This window comes from Diadema antillarum, unplaced genomic scaffold (genome assembly GCF_040938485.1).
Source record: "Diadema antillarum isolate AM-2024a unplaced genomic scaffold, OU_Dant_1.0 scf00000019, whole genome shotgun sequence".
NCBI lineage: Eukaryota > Metazoa > Echinodermata > Echinoidea > Diadematoida > Diadematidae > Diadema > Diadema antillarum.
The window spans coordinates 152,567-176,018 of record NW_027270908.1 but is presented as its reverse complement, the minus strand read 5'-3'; the positions used below and the strand labels follow the sequence as shown (position 1 = coordinate 176,018).

General features: G+C 39.1%; 1 protein-coding gene across 1 annotated transcript; it reads left to right on the top strand.

Moving 5' to 3' along the window:
- Positions 1-2,706: 2,706 nt before the first annotated feature.
- On the top strand, positions 2,707-21,795 carry LOC139728228 (guanine nucleotide-binding protein-like 3 homolog). The gene is made up of 14 exons (XM_071639194.1): positions 2,707-2,797; positions 9,747-9,802; positions 10,304-10,441; positions 11,234-11,350; positions 11,982-12,204; positions 13,844-13,947; positions 15,025-15,169; positions 15,775-15,862; positions 16,963-17,074; positions 17,508-17,716; positions 19,250-19,386; positions 19,982-20,208; positions 20,998-21,187; positions 21,680-21,795. Exons 1-14 carry the CDS (start codon positions 2,776-2,778, stop codon positions 21,793-21,795), a joined length of 1,884 nt encoding a protein of 627 aa, XP_071495295.1. The 5' UTR covers positions 2,707-2,775.
- Positions 21,796-23,452: the final 1,657 nt, after the last annotated feature.

Here is a 23,452-nt window from a genome sequence, read left to right as displayed (position 1 = left end):
ACATGGAAAAACTTGGTACCTACTGGTCTGACAAACAGGTCTGACCAGTAGAAAAAAAATGGGTTAGTGTGCAGCCCTGTCTACTGTACACTGAATCACAAATTTATATGACAAGGATCAGACTCAAAGCTTGTGAAATTTATGGTATCTACAAATCTAGAAAAGTGCAAACATCTTTATTATTCTCTTTCTTTAAGATTTTAAAACGTAGAGGTGTAGACTCTATTCAGAAGGTAGTTAGGAATAGAGCAACTGTTAGTCTGAGGGAAAACACCTTATGACCTGTGGTAGGCTGCTGTAGCTGAATGCATGCTAGTGTCTATTTGGGTGCGAAAGTACACTAGCGCCAAATAGGGTGAATAATGCTGAATACGCACTTGGTACTTGAATAATATGGTACCGGTAGGTGTCCAACACATCAACACTGTGCATTGAAACTGACACTCCTCTATCTATGCATTGCATATAACAGAACAATGATGCACGCATAAGACTACGCTCAGTGGTTTGTTACTCTTCACTGGGGATTTAAATATGTATCATACATTTTCACTGAAAAAAAAATGACAACAAACAATAGCAACAGCAAAACAATGACACATAAAATCTACATGTAGAAGTAGATAATAAATGCATGTAGGAAAAGCATTACATGCACTTCACACCTGTTGGCAGTACAGGTATGGCCCACAGGGTAGGGATGTTAATTTCAAAGCACAGCACAACTGAGTGATGAGAGCATCAAAATACATGTCACGTATTCAAAGCAGCTGCAAAATTTGACCGAAAGATCGGTCTGTATCTGTCCGTCGGGGAATGTTCCGCGGAGACTGCGTCTGGCTTCACGGATCCCCTCCGTATACAGACCGAAGTCAATGATGCCACCTCCTGTGTGGCAGTAGCGAACAGATCAAACGTTACTATAAACCAAATTTCAGGCAGCTTTTTTACATTCAAATAAGTTTGACATGACATGACACATTATGCAGCAATATTTGGGGTTGATTTCTCACATTTTGCAATCGAAATACTCACAGTAACTCGGTTATAACGCAGAAATTTTATCCATATCGCAACATCGCCGTCCGCTAGCCGTAAGTCGCCATTTTGAATCTGTAAGCCAATCACATGTGAGGTACGTGTTTCAGTAAAAAAAACACGTAGAAACTACCTCGCATGTGATTGGCTAATAGATTCGTACTGTATGTTGCTGCAGTTTGAACGTGACGACGCGACGGGCTGGTTGATGTGTGTTTTACATTGAAAATTCGACCAAAATGTTGGATTTTTCATTCATCTGGTGAGTGAAATATACTCTTGAATAGTTGATTCCACTATACAAGCTTAAATTTGCCGACCTAGGGCCGTGAATTAGACGCAATCGAGAAGGGTGAGGTACCTCACCCAATTTTCCATAGAGACAGTGGTTAAGAACATCCACACAGCAATGGGTACTGCAACCTTCCGTCTGTCTACGGAGGACAGCGTTAATGGCAAAATATAAAAGAGTCCTCCGGACAGGCGGATCTTTCTGTCTACTGCAAAATGTACCTCAAATCGCATTTTTAATGCACGCTTGTGAATTCAGAGTAGATCTATTTTCGTTAAAACTTTACATGCGAGTAAAATTTCAGGCAAATGCGAGATATTTTAAGTGTCAATTGATAGAAAAACATTAGGGTGTCGATGTATTAGACACCCAACCATTATTACTATTTATTAGATGTCTACTGTACTAGCTATTACTATCAATGTATTACACACAAATCCCAATTACCAACAAGGTGTGACTAACGTTGTTAATAGACATGAATTTTCATATAGAGATCATTCTTTGTTTCCTCTAACAGTTAGATCTAGACTAGTGTTAGTCAGTCTAACACTGTTAGCTAGATTCAGTAAGTTTATTTTAAAATTTTTACTACCAGACAAGTGCAGAGATGCAGTGGACTGTTGGATATCTATTTTTTCCCCTATTTTACATATCTATAATCTAGGCTAACATGTTTTTTATCTCTTGATCCATGGCTGTTTACAAAAATAATGTAATCCTGCCCCATATACATCAACGTGTTTTCAGGCGAGGTACATGTACATACTCGGTAGTGAAGGGTAAAATTTAGTAATTCCCTGCCCTGGCCTGGATAGTCTTAGATTGGGTTCGCACGACCACGAACGAACGTCGCCATGCTATGTGCAATGTGCAGGTTGTAAACCACGGTATCTTGCTGCGGTGGGATCAGCATGCGGGACCATAACTACACGCAGCCGCGAAGCGACAGCGGCTGCGTGTAGTTAGCGGGACCATAAAGCCAACCCAATCAGCTCACGGACGGGCCCATCTCAGCTCAAATCGGAGAAATACTAATTCGCTAAACACTGATTGAAAATTACAAATGTTTCCCTAGTTGTACCTGATATCACGGTCGGTGTCTGGTCTACCTGGATCGTCAAACTTTCACGCAATAACCTCGTAGAGTAATCTACACGATAAATTTGTGAGCTTACATACTGTAACCACTCGCTGCACAGCATACGCAGCAGCGCATTGGGCATACGACCCACTAGCCAAAGAGGTTCTACCTCTAGCGCGCAGTAGTGCGGACACGTACACACGTCCAACCACGTGTGTACAAATACGGCGATCGGTGAAAGACAGTTTTCTTGTGCGATTAATTTGGTCAAACTGCTCTAGCGCGAGTAAATGTCTGATTGTTTCCCAACGTGCAAGAAAAACTAGATTTGTATACGACTGTTAGTTAACAAGAACACAGCATGGTTAAAAAAGGACACCCACGTAAGTTGTTTTTTGTTCTTATCTCATGTTTTCTTGCGAATGATGCTGTAACGTCTTAGTCCCACTCCTTCATATATGTGATGTGTTCTTAATTCTGTCGACTCTGGAGACTCTAGAGTCTCTAGAGTCTTCTAGAGACTCTAGAGTCTTCTTCTCTAGAGACTCTAGAGTCTTCTTCTTGTTCTGTACACAGGCATGTTGTGGACGTGTTTACATGGTTTATGTACAATCTATACATGTTTATGTAATTTTATATTCTTTAACTATGAAGGGGAAAAAAGCCCTAACAGTTAGATCTATATTATGAGGCTTTAATGTGTAGACCGGTCCTTTAAGTTTTACTTTTAGTTTTTACACCCAAAAGGGACTGTACAGTACTGGTTGAGGTGGGGATTCATGTTTTGATCATTCCTAAGTGAGATAATGAGAAACCTCTTATGAAATCTGAAAGAGCATATAATTTTAAGAAGGATTCAACATTTATTTGATGAAAATTGGTTTTCAAATGGCTGAGATCCAAAAAAGTGATAATGATAAAAGGCGACAGGCCACGCCTTTTATTAGGATCTCTTTGTTTCACCTTGTTTTTGGATATCTCAGCCATTTCAAAACCGATTTTCATCAAATAAACTTTTGATACCCCTTAGTCAGAATTGCATGCTCTTTGACATCTCATAGAGTGGTTTCTGAATATCTCGCGAAACGTTAAAAGCTAAATCCTCTCCCCGACTAACCCCGTCGCGGGGCGCTGTAACACAGTAACAGCGCCCCGAAGCAACCCATGCAATTTTAGGAAGCACTCAAATGCACTGCAACACGTAAACAACTCACCGCTCAAAAGGACACTTGGATTCGCAACGAAAAGCCACATGATATAAAACCATTATTGTTGAACAATAGAAACGACTATGTATTTCTCACCATTACCTCCGAAAACAAGATAAATAGTCATCTTTGAGACCGTCTAGTCGAGATACTGTCCGTTCGCCGTTTTGAACGTATCACGCAAATATACTGATCTGCGCATGCGCAAATGAATATTCATATTTTACGTCATCTGCCATATGTACAATGTTGCTCGTATTTGGTTCTCGGTCTCATTTAATAAAGGACACTTGTTCGTACCAATACGATAGGTATCATGGAGTTCAAAGATGCTCTAAGTGAAGTAGAGGAGGATGCAAAAAGAATTAAGTTCAAAGTGGAGCATATAGAAATTATCAAGAACGCAGTGAAACAGAATGACACCTTCCTAATGTTGCCAACTGAGTTTGGCAAGAGTGCTTGCTTTGGTTTCATCACCAAATCTTGGAAGTTGGATAAAGCAGGGCTGCACACTAACCCATTTTTTTTTTTTTTTCTGCCGGTCCAACCTGTCTCTGTCGGATCAGTAAATATCCATTTTTCCTCCCCATTTTTGTACTGGTCAGAACAGAAAATTTACTGGTCAACAACAACCTGAAAAAGCATTAACTGGCTTGCAAATTTATTTTCATGTTTTTGTCGACAATAATATTACCTCCCCCCCCCCCAAAAAAAAATACATTTTGCAAATAAACATTTTGTAAACTCAAGTGCCTTGTTTACGGATCATTTTCTTGAGAAGGAACAAAAAGGAATCATTTGTGAATTGATTTGTTGATACGAAAAGGAAGTAAAAAAAAAAAAGAAAAAAAGAAGGGACTGAAATGCGGTTTTTAACTTTCCTCCGAAAATTTCTTCCCGTATCTTGGCGTTCTTGAAAGTACACTGCAGGGTCAAATTTGTAATGCTTTGTACTCCTATCTCTTCTTCGTGTATAGAACCATTTTAAAAGAATTGAATGTTTGTGAATCAAAGTGTTAAATGATTATGAACAAAATCAGATTGTATCAAATGCGTTTGTGACTTTTTGTCAACATCGGCGCACGTGTAACACGCGTTACTTAAGTTCTACGCTTTTCACATTTTTGGTGCTCAGCTGGATTGTAATGATTATATGAATTATTTTTGCTGTATAGTATTTTCTGATGCACGTGCCAGAAGGGGTTCTTTATTTTTCTCCCGATAATCTTTTCGCATTTGTGCATGCGCTCTTGAAAGGTATATACGGCAGCATACGGCATCAGGGTCAAATTCACGATTCTTTTTGCGCTTATTTCTAACTCAAATATCAGCGGGATTGTGACGATTTCATGAACTTTACTTCGGATCACTGTTCGGATGTAATCTGTTGTGATGAACACACCAGAATTGTTGACAATGCACCCTTTATTTTGCTCCGGTAATCTTTTCGCATTTCGTAAATGCGTCCTCTCGGATTAGAAGAAATGATACGGCCGAATTCATGATTCTTTTTGCACCTCTTGTTCTCCTCAAACTTCAACGGGATTGCCATGATTTCATGGATTATTATTCGGCTATAATCTTAATGATTCACGTGCCAAGAGGGGTTGAAATGTGTTCTTTATTTTTCCCCGATAAAATCTTCGAATTTCGTAAATGCGTTCTTGAAAGATCATAACACGGCCGAATTCATGATCCTGTTTGCGCCTATCAATTTAATATCAGCGGGATTGTGACGATTTCATGAATTCCTACGGCTGTAATCTTTTACTTTGCACACACCAAAAGGGGTTGAAAATGTGTCCTTTTATACTTTTTACCGATATTCTCTCCCACATTTCGTAAATGCGCGTCCTCGCGGATTAGAAGGTATTCACGGTCGAATTTATGATTCGTTTTGCGCCTATATTGTCTCCTCAAACTTTAACGGCATCGCGGTGATTTTATGAATTATTTCGGCTCTAATCTTTTGTGATGCACACACCAGAAGGGTTGAAAAAACATTCTTTATTTTTCTCCCGAAAATCTCTTCGGAATTATTCATGCGTTTTTTGAAAGACAGTATTCAGGGCCGAATTCGATATCCTTCTTGCGCCTATCGTTTCCTCAAATTTCAACGGGATTGCCATGATTTGATATTCGGCTGTAATCTTTATGATGCACCACCAGAAGGGGTTGAAAATGTGTCTTTTATTTTTCCCCCAATAATCTCTTCGCACTATTCGAATATCACGATTTTTTTGCGCCTATTTCTATACCTCAGATATCAGCAGGATTGCGATGATTTCGTGAATTCTTTCGGCTGTAATCTGTTGTGATGCACGCACAAGAAGGATTGAAAGTACATAGTTTTTTTTTCCCCGATAATTTCTTCGCATTTGTGCATGCGTTTTTGATAACCAACATGGCATGCAGGACCGAATTCAAGATCCTTTTCGCGCCTACTGTTTCCGCAAATTTCAACGGGACTGCGATGATTTTATGATTTTTTTTAAATTTTTTTCTCGTCACATTTTGTGCATGCGTTCTTGAAAGGTAAACAACAGGACAAATTTTGTTATCCCTTTTGTGCCTATCTTCATTATGAGACCATTCTGAAGGAATGAAATGAAAACAAACGCAATCAGATCTTTATACTGCTGTAATTTTTTCAATTTTTCTAAAAATCTGCACAAGTAAACTCGTTCTATCATGTCATCTGCCACGCTGCTGCAAAGCCGGGATCGGATCATGGGTTAAAAATAGGCATGAGTGAAATGACCACAGAAATGCGTGCGCCTCTACGAATACATACTCCTTGTCTGATGGCATGACCGCCGATCGCAAGCAAACGAACGATGTAAACGCGTTGGGGAATACCGGCATGCATTTCAGCAGTATTGTACATACACGTATGTATAAGGCTTAAAAGGGTATTGATCAAGCAAGACAACATAAAAAAAAAAAAAAGCCATGGGGAGCAATGGAATACAATCCCAATGACCATGTGGATGGATCTGAAAGGGTTAATTTCTAGTTTTTCATTAACCAATCCATTATGCCTTTAAGATGAAAGCCAATCTAAAATTTTATCAATTTCACGACAATGATAAAAAAAAATCCAGCAGAACAGTGCAAGAATGATAAAAATCGGATAAAAAATAAGGAAGTTATGACATTTGAAATTTCAAAAATTTTCAGAAGACACTTCTTGTCCCATTGCTATGAATGAATGAATGAATGAATGAATGAATGAATGAATGAATGCAAAGAAAATGAATGAATACTCAAGAGTCAATTTTATTTATCTGTATGTCACAGTACATAGAAATTTAGCTTCCAATTCTTCCAACTTGTTACACACAATAATTATGAAACACACACGCACGCGGACACACACACACACATACACACAATCAAACAGAAAGTGACAAGCCTGACAGAAAAAGAAAGACAGGAAGGATCTCCTCTCATGCGATAGAAGTCTGGGGGGGGGGGGAAGGTCTCTCAATAAATAATCAAACAATTCTCAACTATTGGAAATAAACAAAACATGTATGTAACAGAAGTGTATTCAATTCAAATCACAGTAGAAAATGAACATGAAGCAAAAATGAATATGAGTCCCCAAGAAGCAGAGCTTGTGAGTGGAGCCCATTGTGAATGTACAACATTTAATAAAACTATAATGTACAGTGTGAAAGGAAACTTGATCTACATAGATGAGACATCTGGGGCATTTCCTCTGCAGACTGGGGAAAAAAATAAAAAACAAAACAAAACATACCCTCTATCATGAAAATCACCTATTATTTTCTAATTCCTTCACATCTCCAGATGTTCATTATGTGTGCACTTCTTTATTGCAAATAAATAATGAACCACACATTCGAAATGCGCTTTAAAAACGAAATAAATAAGTGCCGGTAGGCCCGATAGTAAATCATCGCCCAGCATGCATTCTATTTGTTACGTCTCATGAATATTCATTTCAGTTCTCAGCGAGCCGTCCGTTTTTTTTCCACACGCATACATTGCGTATTACAGTATGTGCTACGTTTTATCCATATTAGCGCATGCGCTGTGTAAGTCATACTACAATACGAAATGCGGTAGGACTATAAAAACCTCGGATAAACTCTTTCACAGGGCTCTCAAAACAGATCATATTGTAAATCGACTTCGCCTGCCGTGATTGTAAGTATCTTATCTAAGAGTAAGGCCACTAATTTCGGTATAAAACCCTCTATTTTGGTCTCTGGTCACGTAAATGCTTAGCCATATCAGGTGCTTCCGTGACAGGATAGGTTTGCTGTGCGACCCCTTTACGGTACGTATTTGTCCGTATGGGGTCGCTGCTGCGGTTACTCCCCGACCAGAACTGTACACACCCTTTAACGTTAGGTTGTAAAAGTTATTGTGTTTGACCGGACAAGTATGTCTAATTCTGCGAAAAAACTTCTCATTTATAATAATGACATTTGCTGGGTCAAACTGACCCTGCAAATGTCATTGCTATAGACATGAGAAGTTTTTTCGCGGAATTGGACATTCTTGTCCGGTCAAGTATTGTGTGTGCGGTGCATGGGTAGTTTGAGATGCTACAAGTTGTAGTTATGGCCATGGAAGGTATGCTTTTCTTCCTTTTCTTCAAATTAGTCGGCAAGAGTTCCCCTTGGGACAGCCACCAAAAACTAAATAGACTCTCTACCCTACCCCATCACTTGCCATGCCAAATGTGCATGTCTGCGTGCATTCGTGTGTAAAGCTAAGGTGTAAGGGTAGGGTAGTGTAGAGCGAGTGCCACGTGTACCGGTACGTGCAGTGTCACAATTGGGATGGCTGTCCCATGATCCCATAGGAATTCTCTCCCATTAATTTTCTAATCATTCCTAGGGATTTCTTGGACTCCAGTTGGAGATACAGCTACAGCTGTGTGCATACACTGGATACAGACTCGAGAGCTGAGTCTTAATAAGTTTACTGTTCAGAAAATACAACACAAATTGACCACCTGTAGTTTCAGAGCTGATAAAGGGGGAAAATTATAGGAAAAACAGTATTTTTTTTTATTTGTTAAATTGGCAAAACAGTTGTAAAGAGAATTAATAATAACAAGTAGCAATCTACATAAATGAATGCAAAATGCCATAGTATTAAACAACAAACAAACGAGTGTTACTATCACCATTGATCACTATTGATACAAGGCTTGGAATTCAAAGAATAGTTCTTGTAATACAGATATGTATAAACCAATGGGGAAATCCAAATCAAGCAGGTGCGGTGGTAAAATGTAAAATCAGAATGTCTGATGTGACAGTGATTTTCTTTACTTTGTGTCGAACAGTCAGCCTGTGTTTCCAGACATAGATGTTTCATGATGTACATGTAGTCTAGTATTTGTCCTAGTTTCTTTTGAAGGTGGAGAAATGTTTGCACATCAAAATTTTGTTGTGTGATATGTTTAAATCAAAAAGCTACTCAGTGAAATTATGATTGTGTTGAAGCAAAGGAGCTGGCTGCTGGAAGCAACATCTGATGACTTTACACTACATAATATGAAACGGTCACGTTTTTCTTGGAGAAACTCAATTCTATTATCTTTTAACTGCTCTTTGTTTAATTTCACTACTTTCATCAATATCCTGTTGGTTGATTTCACTCATTTTGAATTGTACTGAAAAGTATACACTTTGTATGTGATGAAGGATTTGATTCAAGGGATGGTACAGTATTGGTGGAGATAAGAATTGGGCTTTTAAGTTTTTGCAAGATACCAAGAAAACACTTATGAAATACCCGTACAGAGCATACCATTTTAAGAGGAATTTAAAGTTTATTTGATGAAAATCAGGTTTGGAATGACTGAAACATCCAAAAACAAAGTACAGCGTAAAACAAAGCGATCTTAATAAAGTGTGGGTCCCACACTTTATTAGAATTGTTCTGTTTTAGATATCTCAGCCATTTCAAAACCAATTTTCATCAAATAAACGTTGAATTCCTTATGGAATTTCATGCTCTTTCATATTTCATAAAAGGTTTCTCACTATCTCACCAAAAAATGTTAGAAACTCAAATTAGGTGTCAACCAAAACTATTGATGTTTTATTGCCTATTTCCTTTCAATTTTTCATTTCAGGTAAAATGAAGAGCAAGCGAATGACTTGCAAACTGAAGTACAAGATTGCTAAGAAGGTTAGTCTTTTGTTTTTATAAGTAGAGAGAAAGTTTGCTTTTACTCTTTGCTTTACATGTGTTTGACTTTAACATAGATTGATTGTATTTGTGGCTGTTCTTTGTATTTTAAGATTAGGGAGTTTTTTGCCAATTGTATAAAAACATATCCAACATGTGTAATAAAAGCAAACATCATATATGCAGATGGATTTTTTTCCCCTTTATGTCTGGTAAGTCCCATAATTCTGTTGTGAAAGAAGGATGGATGGAATTTTTTTCATTCTCACAAACTTATCCTGACTATTTGAATGTCATAAAGCTGTATGCTTCCTGACTCGGTGAAAATTGAATGTTTGAATGAATCAGTTGATAGAAACTGAATGAAAGAAAATTTGGAGAGATGACAGTTGCAATGTTGTTTAAACTCATGTATTACGTTTTTACATTTAATTGTGCATTATTAAGTACATCAAGAGTTTGTGCAGGACAGATTATTTTTATCACTTGTGCGATAAAAAGGTAAAACAACATAATAAGAAGGTGAAGAGAGAGGAGAAGAAGAAGGGAAAGACACGCCCAAAGAAGGACCCTGGAATCCCCAACCTGGCCCCATTTAAAGAGGCCATCCTAAAAGAAGCAGAAGACAGAAAACACAAGGTAATGTCTTTTTCTATTTCTTTCCTCGTCATTTAGTGTTTTGGTATGTACAGTGGACTCCCATTACAAAAAAGTCCTCGGGACCGGCAATTTTCTTTCGTTATATCGAAATTTCGTTATAACCGAACAAATAAACAATAAAGAACAAAGAGCAGATGATTTTGCGGCCTGCATTTTTACTTCGTCATAACCGTGTTTGTTATAACGGGAGTGTACTGTATTTTGCGCTGTGAAAAAAAAAAATCAATCAGTAATGATAGCATGAAAATGCCCTGTGTTCAGCAAGGAGGAGTTCGTAGTCAAGCTTTTAATGATTTGTATACAGTGTAATATGAATATTACTTTTATTGGCTATCTTTGCAAATCCTACACAATGTTTTAGTGATCATATACATGTCAACTTTTGTTCATACGTGAATGTTCATATTATTGGTTAGTCTAACTTCAGTGTTGCATTTGTGGATACTATTTATTTTTTTTATAATACTACTTTGTAATTTTTATTGCACCAAATCCACTCTGTAGAGTGCTCAATGGGCATTGTATACTATTGAAAATGCTAATCTTTGCAAAACATTTTTGATAGAAGTTGTTTTCTTACAGGTAGCAGAGAAAAATATTTCATCTTCAATGTTGATAAAATTTCATGCAGCCTCATATACTTACCATGATGTGAAAAAAAAACACGATAGTCACTAGAGAAGTGAAGAAAACATAATTTCGTTTCTACTGATAAAGTTCATATCTTCATCATCTAATTATGATGGAATAATTGTCTAATGTTGCACACAGGCAGAAGAAGAGAAGAAGCGGCAGAAAGAGTTGCGACAGCAGGAACATCTCAAAAATAGAAAGTTGAGTCAACTCCAGAAGGATGCAGAGAGAAGACAAAAGGAGTTTGAGAGAAAGGTACAATTATGACCTCAAAAGTAAACAAAAGTTGGATTTTATTCTTCAAGTCCTATAAGTATATAACTAAATGTTTGTTGGATTTAGGATGAAAAAATATTAGATCCCACTTCATTAATTAAGTCATTGCAAAGAGCAGTGTGCTAACCCAGTGAAGTGGTTCACCTACCTGCCCAGACAAGAGAAAAGCAAGTGAATGTTGTGATTCCGACCCCTCGTGGTTTGCCCAAGGTGACTAGCAGTAATCAGCAAACGGTATCAATCAGATGCAATGCATAAAAGAAAATGGAAAATATATATTAAATCATTGCAAAGAGCAGTGTGCTAACCCAGTGAAGTGGTTCACCTACCTGCCCAGACAAGAGAAAAGCAAGCGAATGTTGTGATTCCGACCCCTCGTGGTTCGCCCAAGGTGACTAGCAGTAATCAGCAAACGGTATCAATCAGATGCTATACACAAAAGAAGATGGAAAGTATGTACATGCAGTATTTGATCTTATTCTGTTAGTGAACAAATGCTTTCAAAATGGCTAATTTTAATCTCACTCATGTACATTGTAAGACTATCTCTCAAACCACTTCTGCGTCAGTAAAACCGTTAACCCCTTTGATCCAACATTTCTCATGCCAGAGTGAGGGTGCCAAGTCAAAGGGGGGCAGCACTCCTGCACAGGACGTCGAGAGCTCGCGCAAGGCTTACTACAAGGAGTTCAAGAAGGTGTTGGAGGCCTCGGACGTTATCGTGGAGGTCCTGGATGCCAGGGATCCCATCGGGTCCAGGTGTGTCCAACTGGAGCAGGCAGTGATGGCTTCGGGGACCAACAAGAAACTTGTTCTCCTGCTCAACAAAATAGGTGTGGAACATATTTATACCCCCGCCAAACGAAGTTTGAAGGGGGTATATAGGAATCAGCGGACGGTCGGGCGGTCGGGCGGTCGGGGCGGTCGGGCGGGCGGTCGGGCGGGCGGTCGGGCAGTCGGGCGGTCGGGCGGTCGGTCCGTTGCAAATCTTGCGTCGCGAACTACTTCCTCAGTTTTCAACCGATTCCCATAAAACTTGGCACAGATGTGTGCCTTGGGTTGTAGATGTGCAAGACGTATTTTTTGACAGTACCCAAAAGTACGTTGCCATGGTAACGGCATATTATGGGCAAAAATGGGTACAAATCTTGCGTCGCGAACTCCTCCCACAGTTTTTGATCAATTTTTATGAAATTAGGTACAGATGTTCATCTGAATATGTTAATGTGCAAGACACATATTTCCGCAGTGGCAAAAAGTGCGTTGCCATGGTAACGGCATGTTATTGGTAAAATATAGGGCAAAATGCTTCATGGCAAAACTGCTTCATCAGTGTTCTTCCAATTCTCATGGAATTCATATTGAATGTTTGTCTTAGGATATAGGTCAGCATGACACATTTCTTGACAGTGACAAAAAGTATTTTGCCATGGTAACAGCTCACATATTATGAGCCAAAATGATGGAAAATTTTGTGTTGCAAACTACTTCCTCAGTTTTTGCCCAATTTCCATGAAACTTGGTACAGATGTGTGCCTTTGGTTGTAGATGTGCAAGACGCATTTTTCGACAGTACCCGAAAGTACGTTGCCATGGTAACGGCATATTAATGGCAGAAGATCAAGGAAAGATCTTGCGGATTTAACTACTTCCTCAGTTTTTTGACCAAAGGTTATGAAATGTTGTTTTGACCAAAGCTTATGAAATGTTGTTTGGCGGGGGTATAACCAGTCGCTGTAGCGACATTTCTAGTTTCTGAAGTAATTGATACATGTGTGAAAGGAGCATTCATGTAGAGCTGTTCTTACTAAAGGCAGTTGGCCTTTTGTGTGACGAGCAATGCGAAAGAGTCCCAAATCTAACAGTTTCTGGTATTAGAAATACCCGGAGGTAGCAGTAGATAAGCAAGACAAGTGAGGTGTTATGGGTACTGCCGTCTAAGGACTTTGTTTTTGCTAAATGACAAATACGGCACTGATAAGTACATGTAACAACAATTTTTACCTTCATATATTTCCTACAACCTCGGTAAAAGGACAGTCTTTTGCAGGGTTGACATTCAGTTAAATGTAAGATACACCACTCAATGCAACAGATTTAACAGAGAGTGATGCATCGCTGGCCCCTGCATGCACCCAGTTGCAATCACTGCACACACGTATGTGTGTGTGGCTGATGATTTTGAAGCCCTATCTGTAACATCACGCTGCTCAAATTCCCTTTGTCGCTGACAGTTTGTAACTCAAAAGCGATCAAACGTACTGTTAGTGAAATAACCTTTCTTTTAAGAGTAATACTTGTTACATTTCTAAAACCTGGAACCAAAGAAACAAGGTCTGTGATTAGAAGTGTACATAAATTTATGATTTTAGACTTTAATTCAGAATTCTGATGTTCAACAGTTTGTCTCTAATTGCATCATGATCTTGACACTGCATGTTTAAGACACTGTTTACTTGAAATCCTATTCAGATTTGGTTCCTCGAGAAATCGTAGAGAAATGGCTGAGACATCTGAGAAACGAGTTCCCAGCTGTAGCATTCAAGGCCACGACACAGACACAGAAGTCAAACCTGGTGAGCTTTAATCTGAGCTGTGATGAGTGGGAAGAGCAGGAACATGGTTCTTGTAGTCAATTCAAATGTGTGTGTGCTCTGATGAATCCTTTGTTGTGTTTGTTTGTGTACATGGACTGATGCAGAGTATCTGTTATTAAAGGGGATGGTTAGTAACTGATCATTGGGAGTCAGTGGGAATGCTGGGGGATGATTGTTCCAATTCTTGTGGGATTCATTTAAGAGTACATTATATATCTATTGTTGTGTGAAAATTATTCGCTTCAGATTGGTCTCATATTCAAGTAATGTGCAGTTCAATGTTTCAGGTAAGCATGACTGTACAATGACGGGCTGTTAACGATCGCCCCGACACTACAGTCATGCTAACCTGGAAACATTGAACTGCACATTACTTGAATATGAGACCAATCTGAAGCGAATAATTTTCACACAACAACCAAAAGCCTCGCCAAAATTCAGTGTCTGATAAGATCAGAACCTGTGTGTGTGTCTACATTGTATTACTTTGTAAAGAAGAATCTCAATTTGAGACATGTTCAGAGTGATTGCATAGCACAAATTGTATGTAGTTTGAATCTCACACCCTTTTCATAAGGTTTCATTGTAGCATGGTTAGCCACTATTAGATTCTCTTCTAAGCAGAGTTTACCATGCCCTGTACCCTCTTGAGTTCAACCAATATTGCTCTTCAACATCATTTCAATGACCACATCAAGATATCAGATAGTTTTAGAATGCATTGCTCAGTCCCATATATCTATTCTGATGTAATGTGGTGGGGGAGAGAAGCAACACACAGTTCATCTGATCAACAGTATGTTACCTGCAGTGGCATAATTAAATATGTCAGATATATTTTAAGTGTTTAAGGTGGTACAAAGAATTGCATTTGGAGATGTGACCGTATGTAATATTCTATGCAGTGTTCACGTCAGCCACTGAGTGATCTAACAAGGGATTCATAATGAATATAAGAAGAGGTCCAGAGATCTACAGTGAAAGCTGTAATATTTGTTTAAAACCAATATGTCTCTCAAGTGTATTTCTCTTATTATGTTGTATATCCTGTCACAGTCCCAGTCAAAGGTCCCGGTGTCGGTGTCATCCTCAGACCTTCTGCAATCCAGTCAGTGCCTTGGGGCTGATGCTCTTCTCAAGCTCCTCGGCAACTACTGCAGGAATGCTGACATCAAAACCTCCATCACTGTGGGCATCGTAGGTAAGGACAAATTGTAGAAGTTCTCTGGCGTCTTCTGACCCTTTGTGCGCTTTGAGTGATGATGGCACAGAAAATCCCATCGGCATTGTACACATTATCCAAAGTCCATCGCAATTGAGCATTCAAAGTGATTCAAATCTAATTTTTGAATGTACAAACAGGTTTGCATCCGTAAGTTTGAATAACTACAGTGTAAAAGAATGTCTTCCTACACAACTCAACACAGCAAACACATTTAAATTTTTGATTACAACCGATGGTAATATGAAGTTGATTTAAGCTACTTTTCTGCTATTTTTTTTCTTGAATGTTAATCCATGTTTATAAATGGAGGTACAAATAAAGTAGGATCTATCTACTGCAGTATAAGTGATATTGATGAGCTGGCTGTGACCAAGGGGACAATATCAAAAGTTGATTTGTGATAATTTGTGATGTGTAAAAGTTGCAGTTACTATTGCAACAGCCAAGAAACAATCAATGAGGTTTTAGTGTTTAGATCTTTGGAGTGGTAATTGCAATTGTGGTAGTCTGCAGTGATTGTAAACACCTCGTGAAATAGGACTCAGAATTGGTGACACAATGATCCTCTCCCACTGGCACAGGTTTTCCAAACGTCGGGAAGAGCAGCGTCATCAACAGCCTGAAGAGGAGCAGGGTGTGCACCGTGGGATCAATGCCAGGAGTGACAAAGTACGTCGGTATTATCGTTTCTCCTCACATTTATCATTGGGAGCAGTTTTGTGAGTCATGCTTGTGCCGGTGCTGGCGGTGGTTATTGTGATGGTGACAGTAATGGTGTCAGAGTTGGGTGTTGGTACTAGTGGGGTGATGGTGGTGATGGTGATGGAGGTGATGGTGATGGTAGTAGCGGTGGTAGTGATAGCTATGGTGATGATGGTGGTGGTGATGCCGACAGTGATGATGGTGGAAAGTGGTGATTGTGCCAGTGGTGGTGTTGTTGGTGATGGAGGCAATGATGGGAGTGGTCGAAGTGGTTATGGTGTTTGTTGAAGTGGTAGTGATAGTGGTAGTAGTGGTGGTAGTGGTAGTGCTGCTACTGACAGTGGTGATGCTGGGTAGTAGTGATGGTGCTAGTGGTGATTGTGGTTGTGATGGACGCAGTGGTGGTTGCAGTTTTTGTTGAAGTGGTGGTGATGACTGCTGCTGCTGACAGTGCTGGTGCTGGGTAATAGTGATGGTGCTAGTGGTGGTGGTGGTTGTGGTTTTTGTTGAAACAGTAGTGATAGTGGTGGTGGATAGAAGTGATGGTGCTAATTGTGATGGTGGTGTCATTGTTATTATTGTTATAATCTTTTGTATAATTGTTTTGTGCCAATCTTGAAAATAGCAGCTCCAATATGTAACAGATCATGGATTATCCTGATCAAAAACAGGCAGTTTAACACAAAATGACTGCTTCTATTGCAGAACAAATTCATGGTTTCCATGTCATGCTTGATATATATATATATATTTTTTTCTTAACATGTCATTGAGTATGTGTATGTCATGCTGACTAAGTAAATTATGTGTGTTTTACAGGCAAGACATTTTACACACACACACAAAAGATAATGCAGTGTTGATACTTGTCCTGTATGTGCTTTGATCCAAAACCACCTGTAAAAGTTAATTCTTTGACATTTGTTTCATTAGCAACAGACATCAGAGGAAAAACTCATCATGCTAATGTAGCACCTTTCAGTCATCACCTGTTTTTGAAGTTTATCAACAAAGAAATTGTCTGGACACCTATCATATTGTTTGTCGTGATTCCTGTGTAATTTCAGAGCCAAGCAAGAGGTGCAACTGGCCAAAAACATCAAACTACTCGACTGCCCTGGTGTTGTCATGGCAACTGGAAACAGCGAAACGGCCATGGTTTTGAGAAATTGTGTCAAAGTAAGACCCTTTTGAAATATGCTTTTGCTTAATGCTGATGTATCTACATTTCCTTTTTAAGGTTAATTATTGTCAAGCACATTCTGAAGGAGGACCATGTTCTTTTTGTGTATGTGTATACCAAATGGGAACCAATCTGATGCAAATGCTACAGTAGCTGCCATCTCAAAGAGAGGAAACAAGTGGCCAGATTAGCTTCAATTCCTTTGTCACCAGCTTTACTGCAGAGGTGATTAGGTACAGTGTTCTATAATGAACATGGTTATAATAAAGTTCTCGTCGTAACGAAGTCAAAATTCCTGTCCAAACTTTATCATTTCTATTTCTTTATATACTGGTCCTGTAATTTTCAATATAACAAAGGAGAACTGCTGGTCCCAAGGCCTTCATTATAACAGGAGTTGCCTGTATTTGTCAATTGTTTGTGGGGCAGATTGAGACGGTGTCTGACCCCGTCACCCCTGTGGAAGCCATCTTGAAGAGGTGCAACAAGCAGTCGCTCATGATCCACTACTCCATCGCTGACTTCCGCACCACGGCGGAGTTCCTCTCGCTCCTTGCGCGGCGGTATGGCAAGCTGAAGAAAGGAGGCGTGGCTGACGTGGAGGGTGCAGCCAGATCAGTTCTACAAGATTGGAACAGGTGACTACTGTGTGGAGCTGGAGTGAAGGCTTAACAGTAGATCACTCTTTTCTGCTATATTTATTTGCCCTTGGTCAACATATATATTCATTATATAGACTTGCATATTTATGTAGTCATATAGTGAATCATCGTTGTATTGCGGATTGTCTTAATATTACTTTCAAAACACATTTATGCAAAGTATGTTCTATTAATTCTTTATCGATACATGATATAAATACAAGTTGATGTGGGGGAATGTTTTAGAAAATGTGAAATCAACGTTTTAGAAAATGTGAAATCAACACAATGGAAAGAAATTTGTTTTTGTAGTTCTTAATCTGTTGAAGTGTATGTGTGACTTGATTCATGACATATTTGAACACCTTGTAACCAGTGAATAAATAGTGTAATCATGAATGGTCTCCAGTCTCGTACCATATATTGCAGTTACAGGTAGTGTTGCAAAATCTAGTACGAGCCTGTTCATATGTGACATACTGAAGACAGGGTATAACCCGTGATTGAAATGATTGTTAATGTATAAATGCTGCTATTAATGATATGATAATGATCAACTGAAGGATTAAAAAAATGGAATGCTTACAAGCTCAGAAGATGGGGGGGGGGAGGGGCAGGGGATGTATTACTGGATCTCATTAGAGCCAACTAGGGAATTAGGGAATGTGTTATTGGGGTAAGATTGTTGTGCTCTCATAAGAGCACCCAAAGGATGATAGTGCTTTCAGTTTTTCGTGGCTTTACAAGGGGAGTTATATGTGACCCTGCATCACAAAACCAACAAAAAGTTGCCAGACATGGATTTTTAGTTAAGGACAGATTCTGAAAGAGCAGACTTTAAGCTTAGAAATTATACATAACTCAATGCAGACGGACTCTCCTAACCTATCTAAATGTTGGAAAGAATGCACACACACTGGAAAAATGCTTAGTGAGAAAAGAGTCTTTTGAGTATAGGGTCTATTCAAGCGCTTAATCTTACCAAGCCGCACCAGCTGTGCGATTAATGGGACAAGAAACAGGATGTAGAACTCTGTAGCAGCAACAATGAAGGGATTATCAGATTAAGCTGAAATTTAGCACGCTCTATTAACACCTTCAATCCATGAATACTACCAACTTTCAAGGCAGTAGTATTATGCTTTCAAAAGTTATTAGAGTTGAAAGAGACAAGTGTGTAAAAGATTTGTAAGAAATAAAAAGGGGCTTCTAAGACATACCTAATCACGCTATTCCACCAAAAAAAAAAAAATCATCTTGAAAAACTGCTGAAAAATCAGTTTCCCATGCATTTCATCATTCTAAACTTCAAAATAGTGAAGAAGAAGAATTGCTCTTTTAGAAAATATGAAAAACTCTAGAATGACTAGATTTACCTGTTTCACATATTTTAAGTCCTCACTCAAAATCGGGGTGTGCGACTTTTTTTGTTGGTTTTGTGATGCACGGTCACATGTGATATCATCAAAACATTCAGTCTGGGTCAATCAATTGTTCCTTCCTTGATGACATCACATTTCCTTTGTGCAGTGGGAAGATCACATACTTCACACATCCTCCAGAACAGCACAGCTTACCGAGTCACTTAGACGCTGCCATTGTCACTCAGCTGGGCAAAGAGTTTGATGTTGCATCGCTAGTCAAGGAGGATGAAAAGATGCTGAAAGGTAATTCAGGGGTAGTCACCTGCAGATTTGTGTGTGTGTGTGTGTGTATTCTTGATTTTGCAGTTTTGCGAGCGACTCTTTGTAGTTTTCTATGGAAATAGGCAAATGTATTAACTGAGTGCTTTGGACAGTTCAGTTATCAAACATCAGAAATACATCAGAGATGTGCTACAATTTTATTTGTATGGAATGCCGTCAGAGCCATGAAACAAATCCAGAGTTTGATTTTATTTAAGTCTCACATGCAGCTTGGAATTGCCAGCTAAACAATAGTTTTTGTGCATTTTATTTGGAGGATAGATAAAAATAGATTAGTTTGTGAATATTTGACAGACATGCTATTGCCAGTCATGGTGCAGAGTACACCATTTCTTCCTTAGAAAATATTAATCTTCTCATCACCTGGGACCATGTTGTGTTAACACGTTGAGGACGGATTGATTTTGCTATAACACACATTTTCCTTAGACGCTTGCCCGAGTATACTCGGGACTCGTCCTCAACGGGTTAACGTAGAGATGTAATGAATGAATGTTTTGCAGTGATGTACTGTTAGCTGAGTGTCCGAAATTTTCACAATGGACTTGTTTTGCAGGATTGAAGACCAAGTCCGGCGGTGCCGAAATGGAGGTTGAGACAGTGGGCCAGGTGGACGGAGTGGTGGACGACAATGACCTAGAGTCTGGCCAGGGGGCGGAGCAGGAGGAGGAGGAGGAGGAAGAGGACATGGGTGGGGAAGATGAGGAAGAGGAGGAGGAGGAGGATGGAGAGGAGGAAGAGGATGACATGGAAAAAGATGATGAGGAAGAAGAGGAGAGTGAGGTGAGATTTTTTTTTTTTCATTCCTAAGTCTCGCTCTCAGGAGAGATGTTAAGGAGTGTCATGCTATCATAATATTCCTTCTGACAGCCACATCTTAGTACATGCCATTTGAATATGTACATCATGCTATGGATGAGGTCTGAGTGTGTGTTCTCAGATGTGTGTTAATAGTGTTGGAGTAACTATTATGATGTCATAAAAGAAATGAAGTGTGTATGCAGTGAAGCAAGACATATTTGTTGTCATGTCGTGAGGTGTGATGTATGGTCGAAGTGTGATAGAGCAACAGTCAGATGAATCTTTGGGCAAAATCTGATGAAAGTCACCATCAAATGTTATATAGTACCCTGAATTTGATTTGTTTGTGTTAGATAGCAAGAAGCACTGGACTAAGTTTATTGACTGTTTTTACATTTAATATGTATAGAATGTAGCTGTTGTATCATGAAAGAGTGTGTTTAGACTTGGAAAAATGTGGTGGTGTTCAGGCAGGCAGGCATAACGAAGGCTAAATTCTCTAATTACGCAGTTGTGATTTAGACTCCAGTTTAGTGGAACCATGCATACAGAAATTCATCAATCCTTAACACATCTATTTTCCGAGCATCATGGTCCATTTTTCTTCTTTCATTATATATCTAGTTTCCTAGATATGCATCTTTGTATCTATGTGTCTATCCACACTATTGATTTATCACATATTTGCTCATTGTTTATGTGCATATTTTCATGTTCATCTTTTCTTTATGTATATGTCAAATATTTACTTTTTGTGTCTCTGCCTACCAGCTGAAGGAGGTGACAGTGTCCCTGCCATCGTCCAAGTCCAGTCCGGCCAAAGGCAAGGCCGCATCCCTGCCCAGCAAGCGTAGGTCAAAACTGGCCAAGGTGGATACAAATTCCGCGCTGGGCAACCAGCAGCTCAACAAGGTCTCCAAGCTTGCCTTCAAGAAGATGCTGAAGAAGAGGAAACGATCAGGTATCCACCTTTCTCTGCCACTTTCTTCTCTGAATGCGCCTCTGATTCAAATGCATCTCATGTGCCTCAATTTAAAATAAATAATCACTCTTCAAGCACCATAATGACTTTTGAACAAATTTTCTGTCCCTTCCCACACTTGATGTGAGAAAGAACACTGCTCTGCGCAGTGACATGGTGATGCCTGCTTTGCAGGCAGATGGTTGATACATTTGCTTCCAACCTTTCCAAAAATACCATGTAGAAGCGTTACAGAAAGCAATCAATCATTTTCTTGTCGTTGGAAACTTGACAGTTTGTCAGTTCAAGTGATAGACTATCGATTGTGAAGTCAAAGTCATATCACCATGCTTGTGGAGTTTTTATTGTCTACCCAGCTGCAAATGGAGTCTAGGTGTAGCTGATGGGGAGAAAAAAATATTAGATAGTATGAAAATTTATTGATTCATTTGTTCAAGCATTGAGTTTTCTTTCTTTCCTCTCATTCCTTAGACAAGCTGGCCACCAACCTGTCCGATGAACTCAACCAAGCGTTCGATTTCTTCAAGTCGGGACGAGGGGACAGCGATGACGATGACAGTTACAGCTTCAAGAAGGACTTCTTTTGAGGCTTTTCAACTCCTGTTGCCAAAAGACGTTTAACAATTTTACTCATTTGAGGTCGCCCTCATCTTATGGGGAGAACCTGACTCATTGTGGCGTGAACCACACTCATTATGACCGTGAACCACCAACAGACCAAAGTTGCATCAAGAAGTGGGTGCGTTTGTGCTACAAGACCTAAGCACATCTTTTGTGAGAGAGGAGACTGACATAAGAGCATTCTTTGAAGGGGATTCTCAGCAAGTCATCAACCAAGTTATGGAAGATGTTGACCGTGGACATCTCCTGCTTATACGTTTATCTCCATTCATTGTCCACACAACCTCTATCGTGAGCAAGTCAAAACTTTGTTGTAGTGAACATCAGCCGACTAGCTAATGCAGAAGTAACCAGAATCAAAGGCCTGCCTGTATCCTGTGATGCTAATTGATATTTCCCTCTTTTATCCATACCTTAAATGATGATTTCTTTGCAGTACAGTGGAACCTCATATAACAGAATCAGATATAATGAGATACCCACAATAACATAATTTTTCAGGTCCCATTCCATTTACATTCTTTGTTTTTATCTCTCATACAAAGAGATACCCAATACAATGAGGATATTTTAGTGGTTCTAAACAGCTTGTTATTACAAGTTTGCCATGTATTAACTCGTAACCATCACGATTCTAATGAAATTTAGTCTGTAAGTTTAGTGTATTGTGTGGTAAAAACTCCACAAATTTTTTAAAGGTGATTTTAGAATTATTTAATTGCAATTTCTCTTTGAGAGAGAAACAAAAATATTTAAGTATCTTGAATTTCAGTAGCAACAGCTTTATTAAAAGTTGTAAAGTTTTAAGTTTTAATTTTCTTTTTTTCTTTTTTGGTCAATTGGTTTCTAAAGTTCTCAAACCCTTCTCAGTATGTTCTGTGTCAGTTGTTCCATATTACATCCTGGCTGTGCAGCAAATTCTCCCTCTTTGATAACATGCCTGACAGAGCTTGTTTGAAAATTGGGGGGGGGGGGGGGGGGGTACTGGTGTAGTACTCTGATAGCGTTAGTGTTGAAACAGGGATATACAGGCACATACAGCTGTGTGAACTTTCACTTGATGTTGTGTGATGAGCTCCCTACACCCTGCCCCCCCCCCCCTCCAACTCCACTGCAGTGTCTTATTGGTAACTATCAAGCCAACCAATTCACAGAAATAGATCAGTATATGTTTGAGTTCAGTAGACACTGCATGTACAAACCGTTGGGAATTCAGCACTGTTATAACTACTGTATTTTGATAGGAGATAAAACCCACTCCAAAGTAAGAATGCCTAGTGACAGGCTGCAATAGTAATGAAGTTTTCCTTATGCGTGCAGATGTGCTGTGAATTCTATCTTGGAGCTGGAAGTATGAACTCCTGGGTTTTGGGGGTTTTTTTTTAAGAACAAATCACTGTGCGCATGTATGTTGCTAAAGACAGAGTATATTCCTTTCACAAAATTATGATTATTTTTCTGTCTAATGATTTCTGTTGATAATATGAAGAATTGCTCACTTTGTTTCATATTGTAACATAAATACATGGTAACTTTATGTGAATACATAAACATGACTGTTTAGAATTAAAGATGATCTGTATATCCTATCAAATGTGTATTACATGTCTTCATGTGGTATAT

Excerpts from the sequence above, each read along its gene's own strand:
- LOC139728228 (XM_071639194.1), top strand. The coding sequence starts at position 2,776 with ATGGTTAAAAAAGGACACCCAC. Across the intron at positions 2,798-9,746 it reads GGTTAAAAAAGGACACCCAC|GTAAAATGAAGAGCAAGCGA; the intron begins GTAAGTTGTTTT and ends TTTTCATTTCAG. Across the intron at positions 13,948-15,024 it reads AGACACAGAAGTCAAACCTG|TCCCAGTCAAAGGTCCCGGT; the intron begins GTGAGCTTTAAT and ends ATCCTGTCACAG.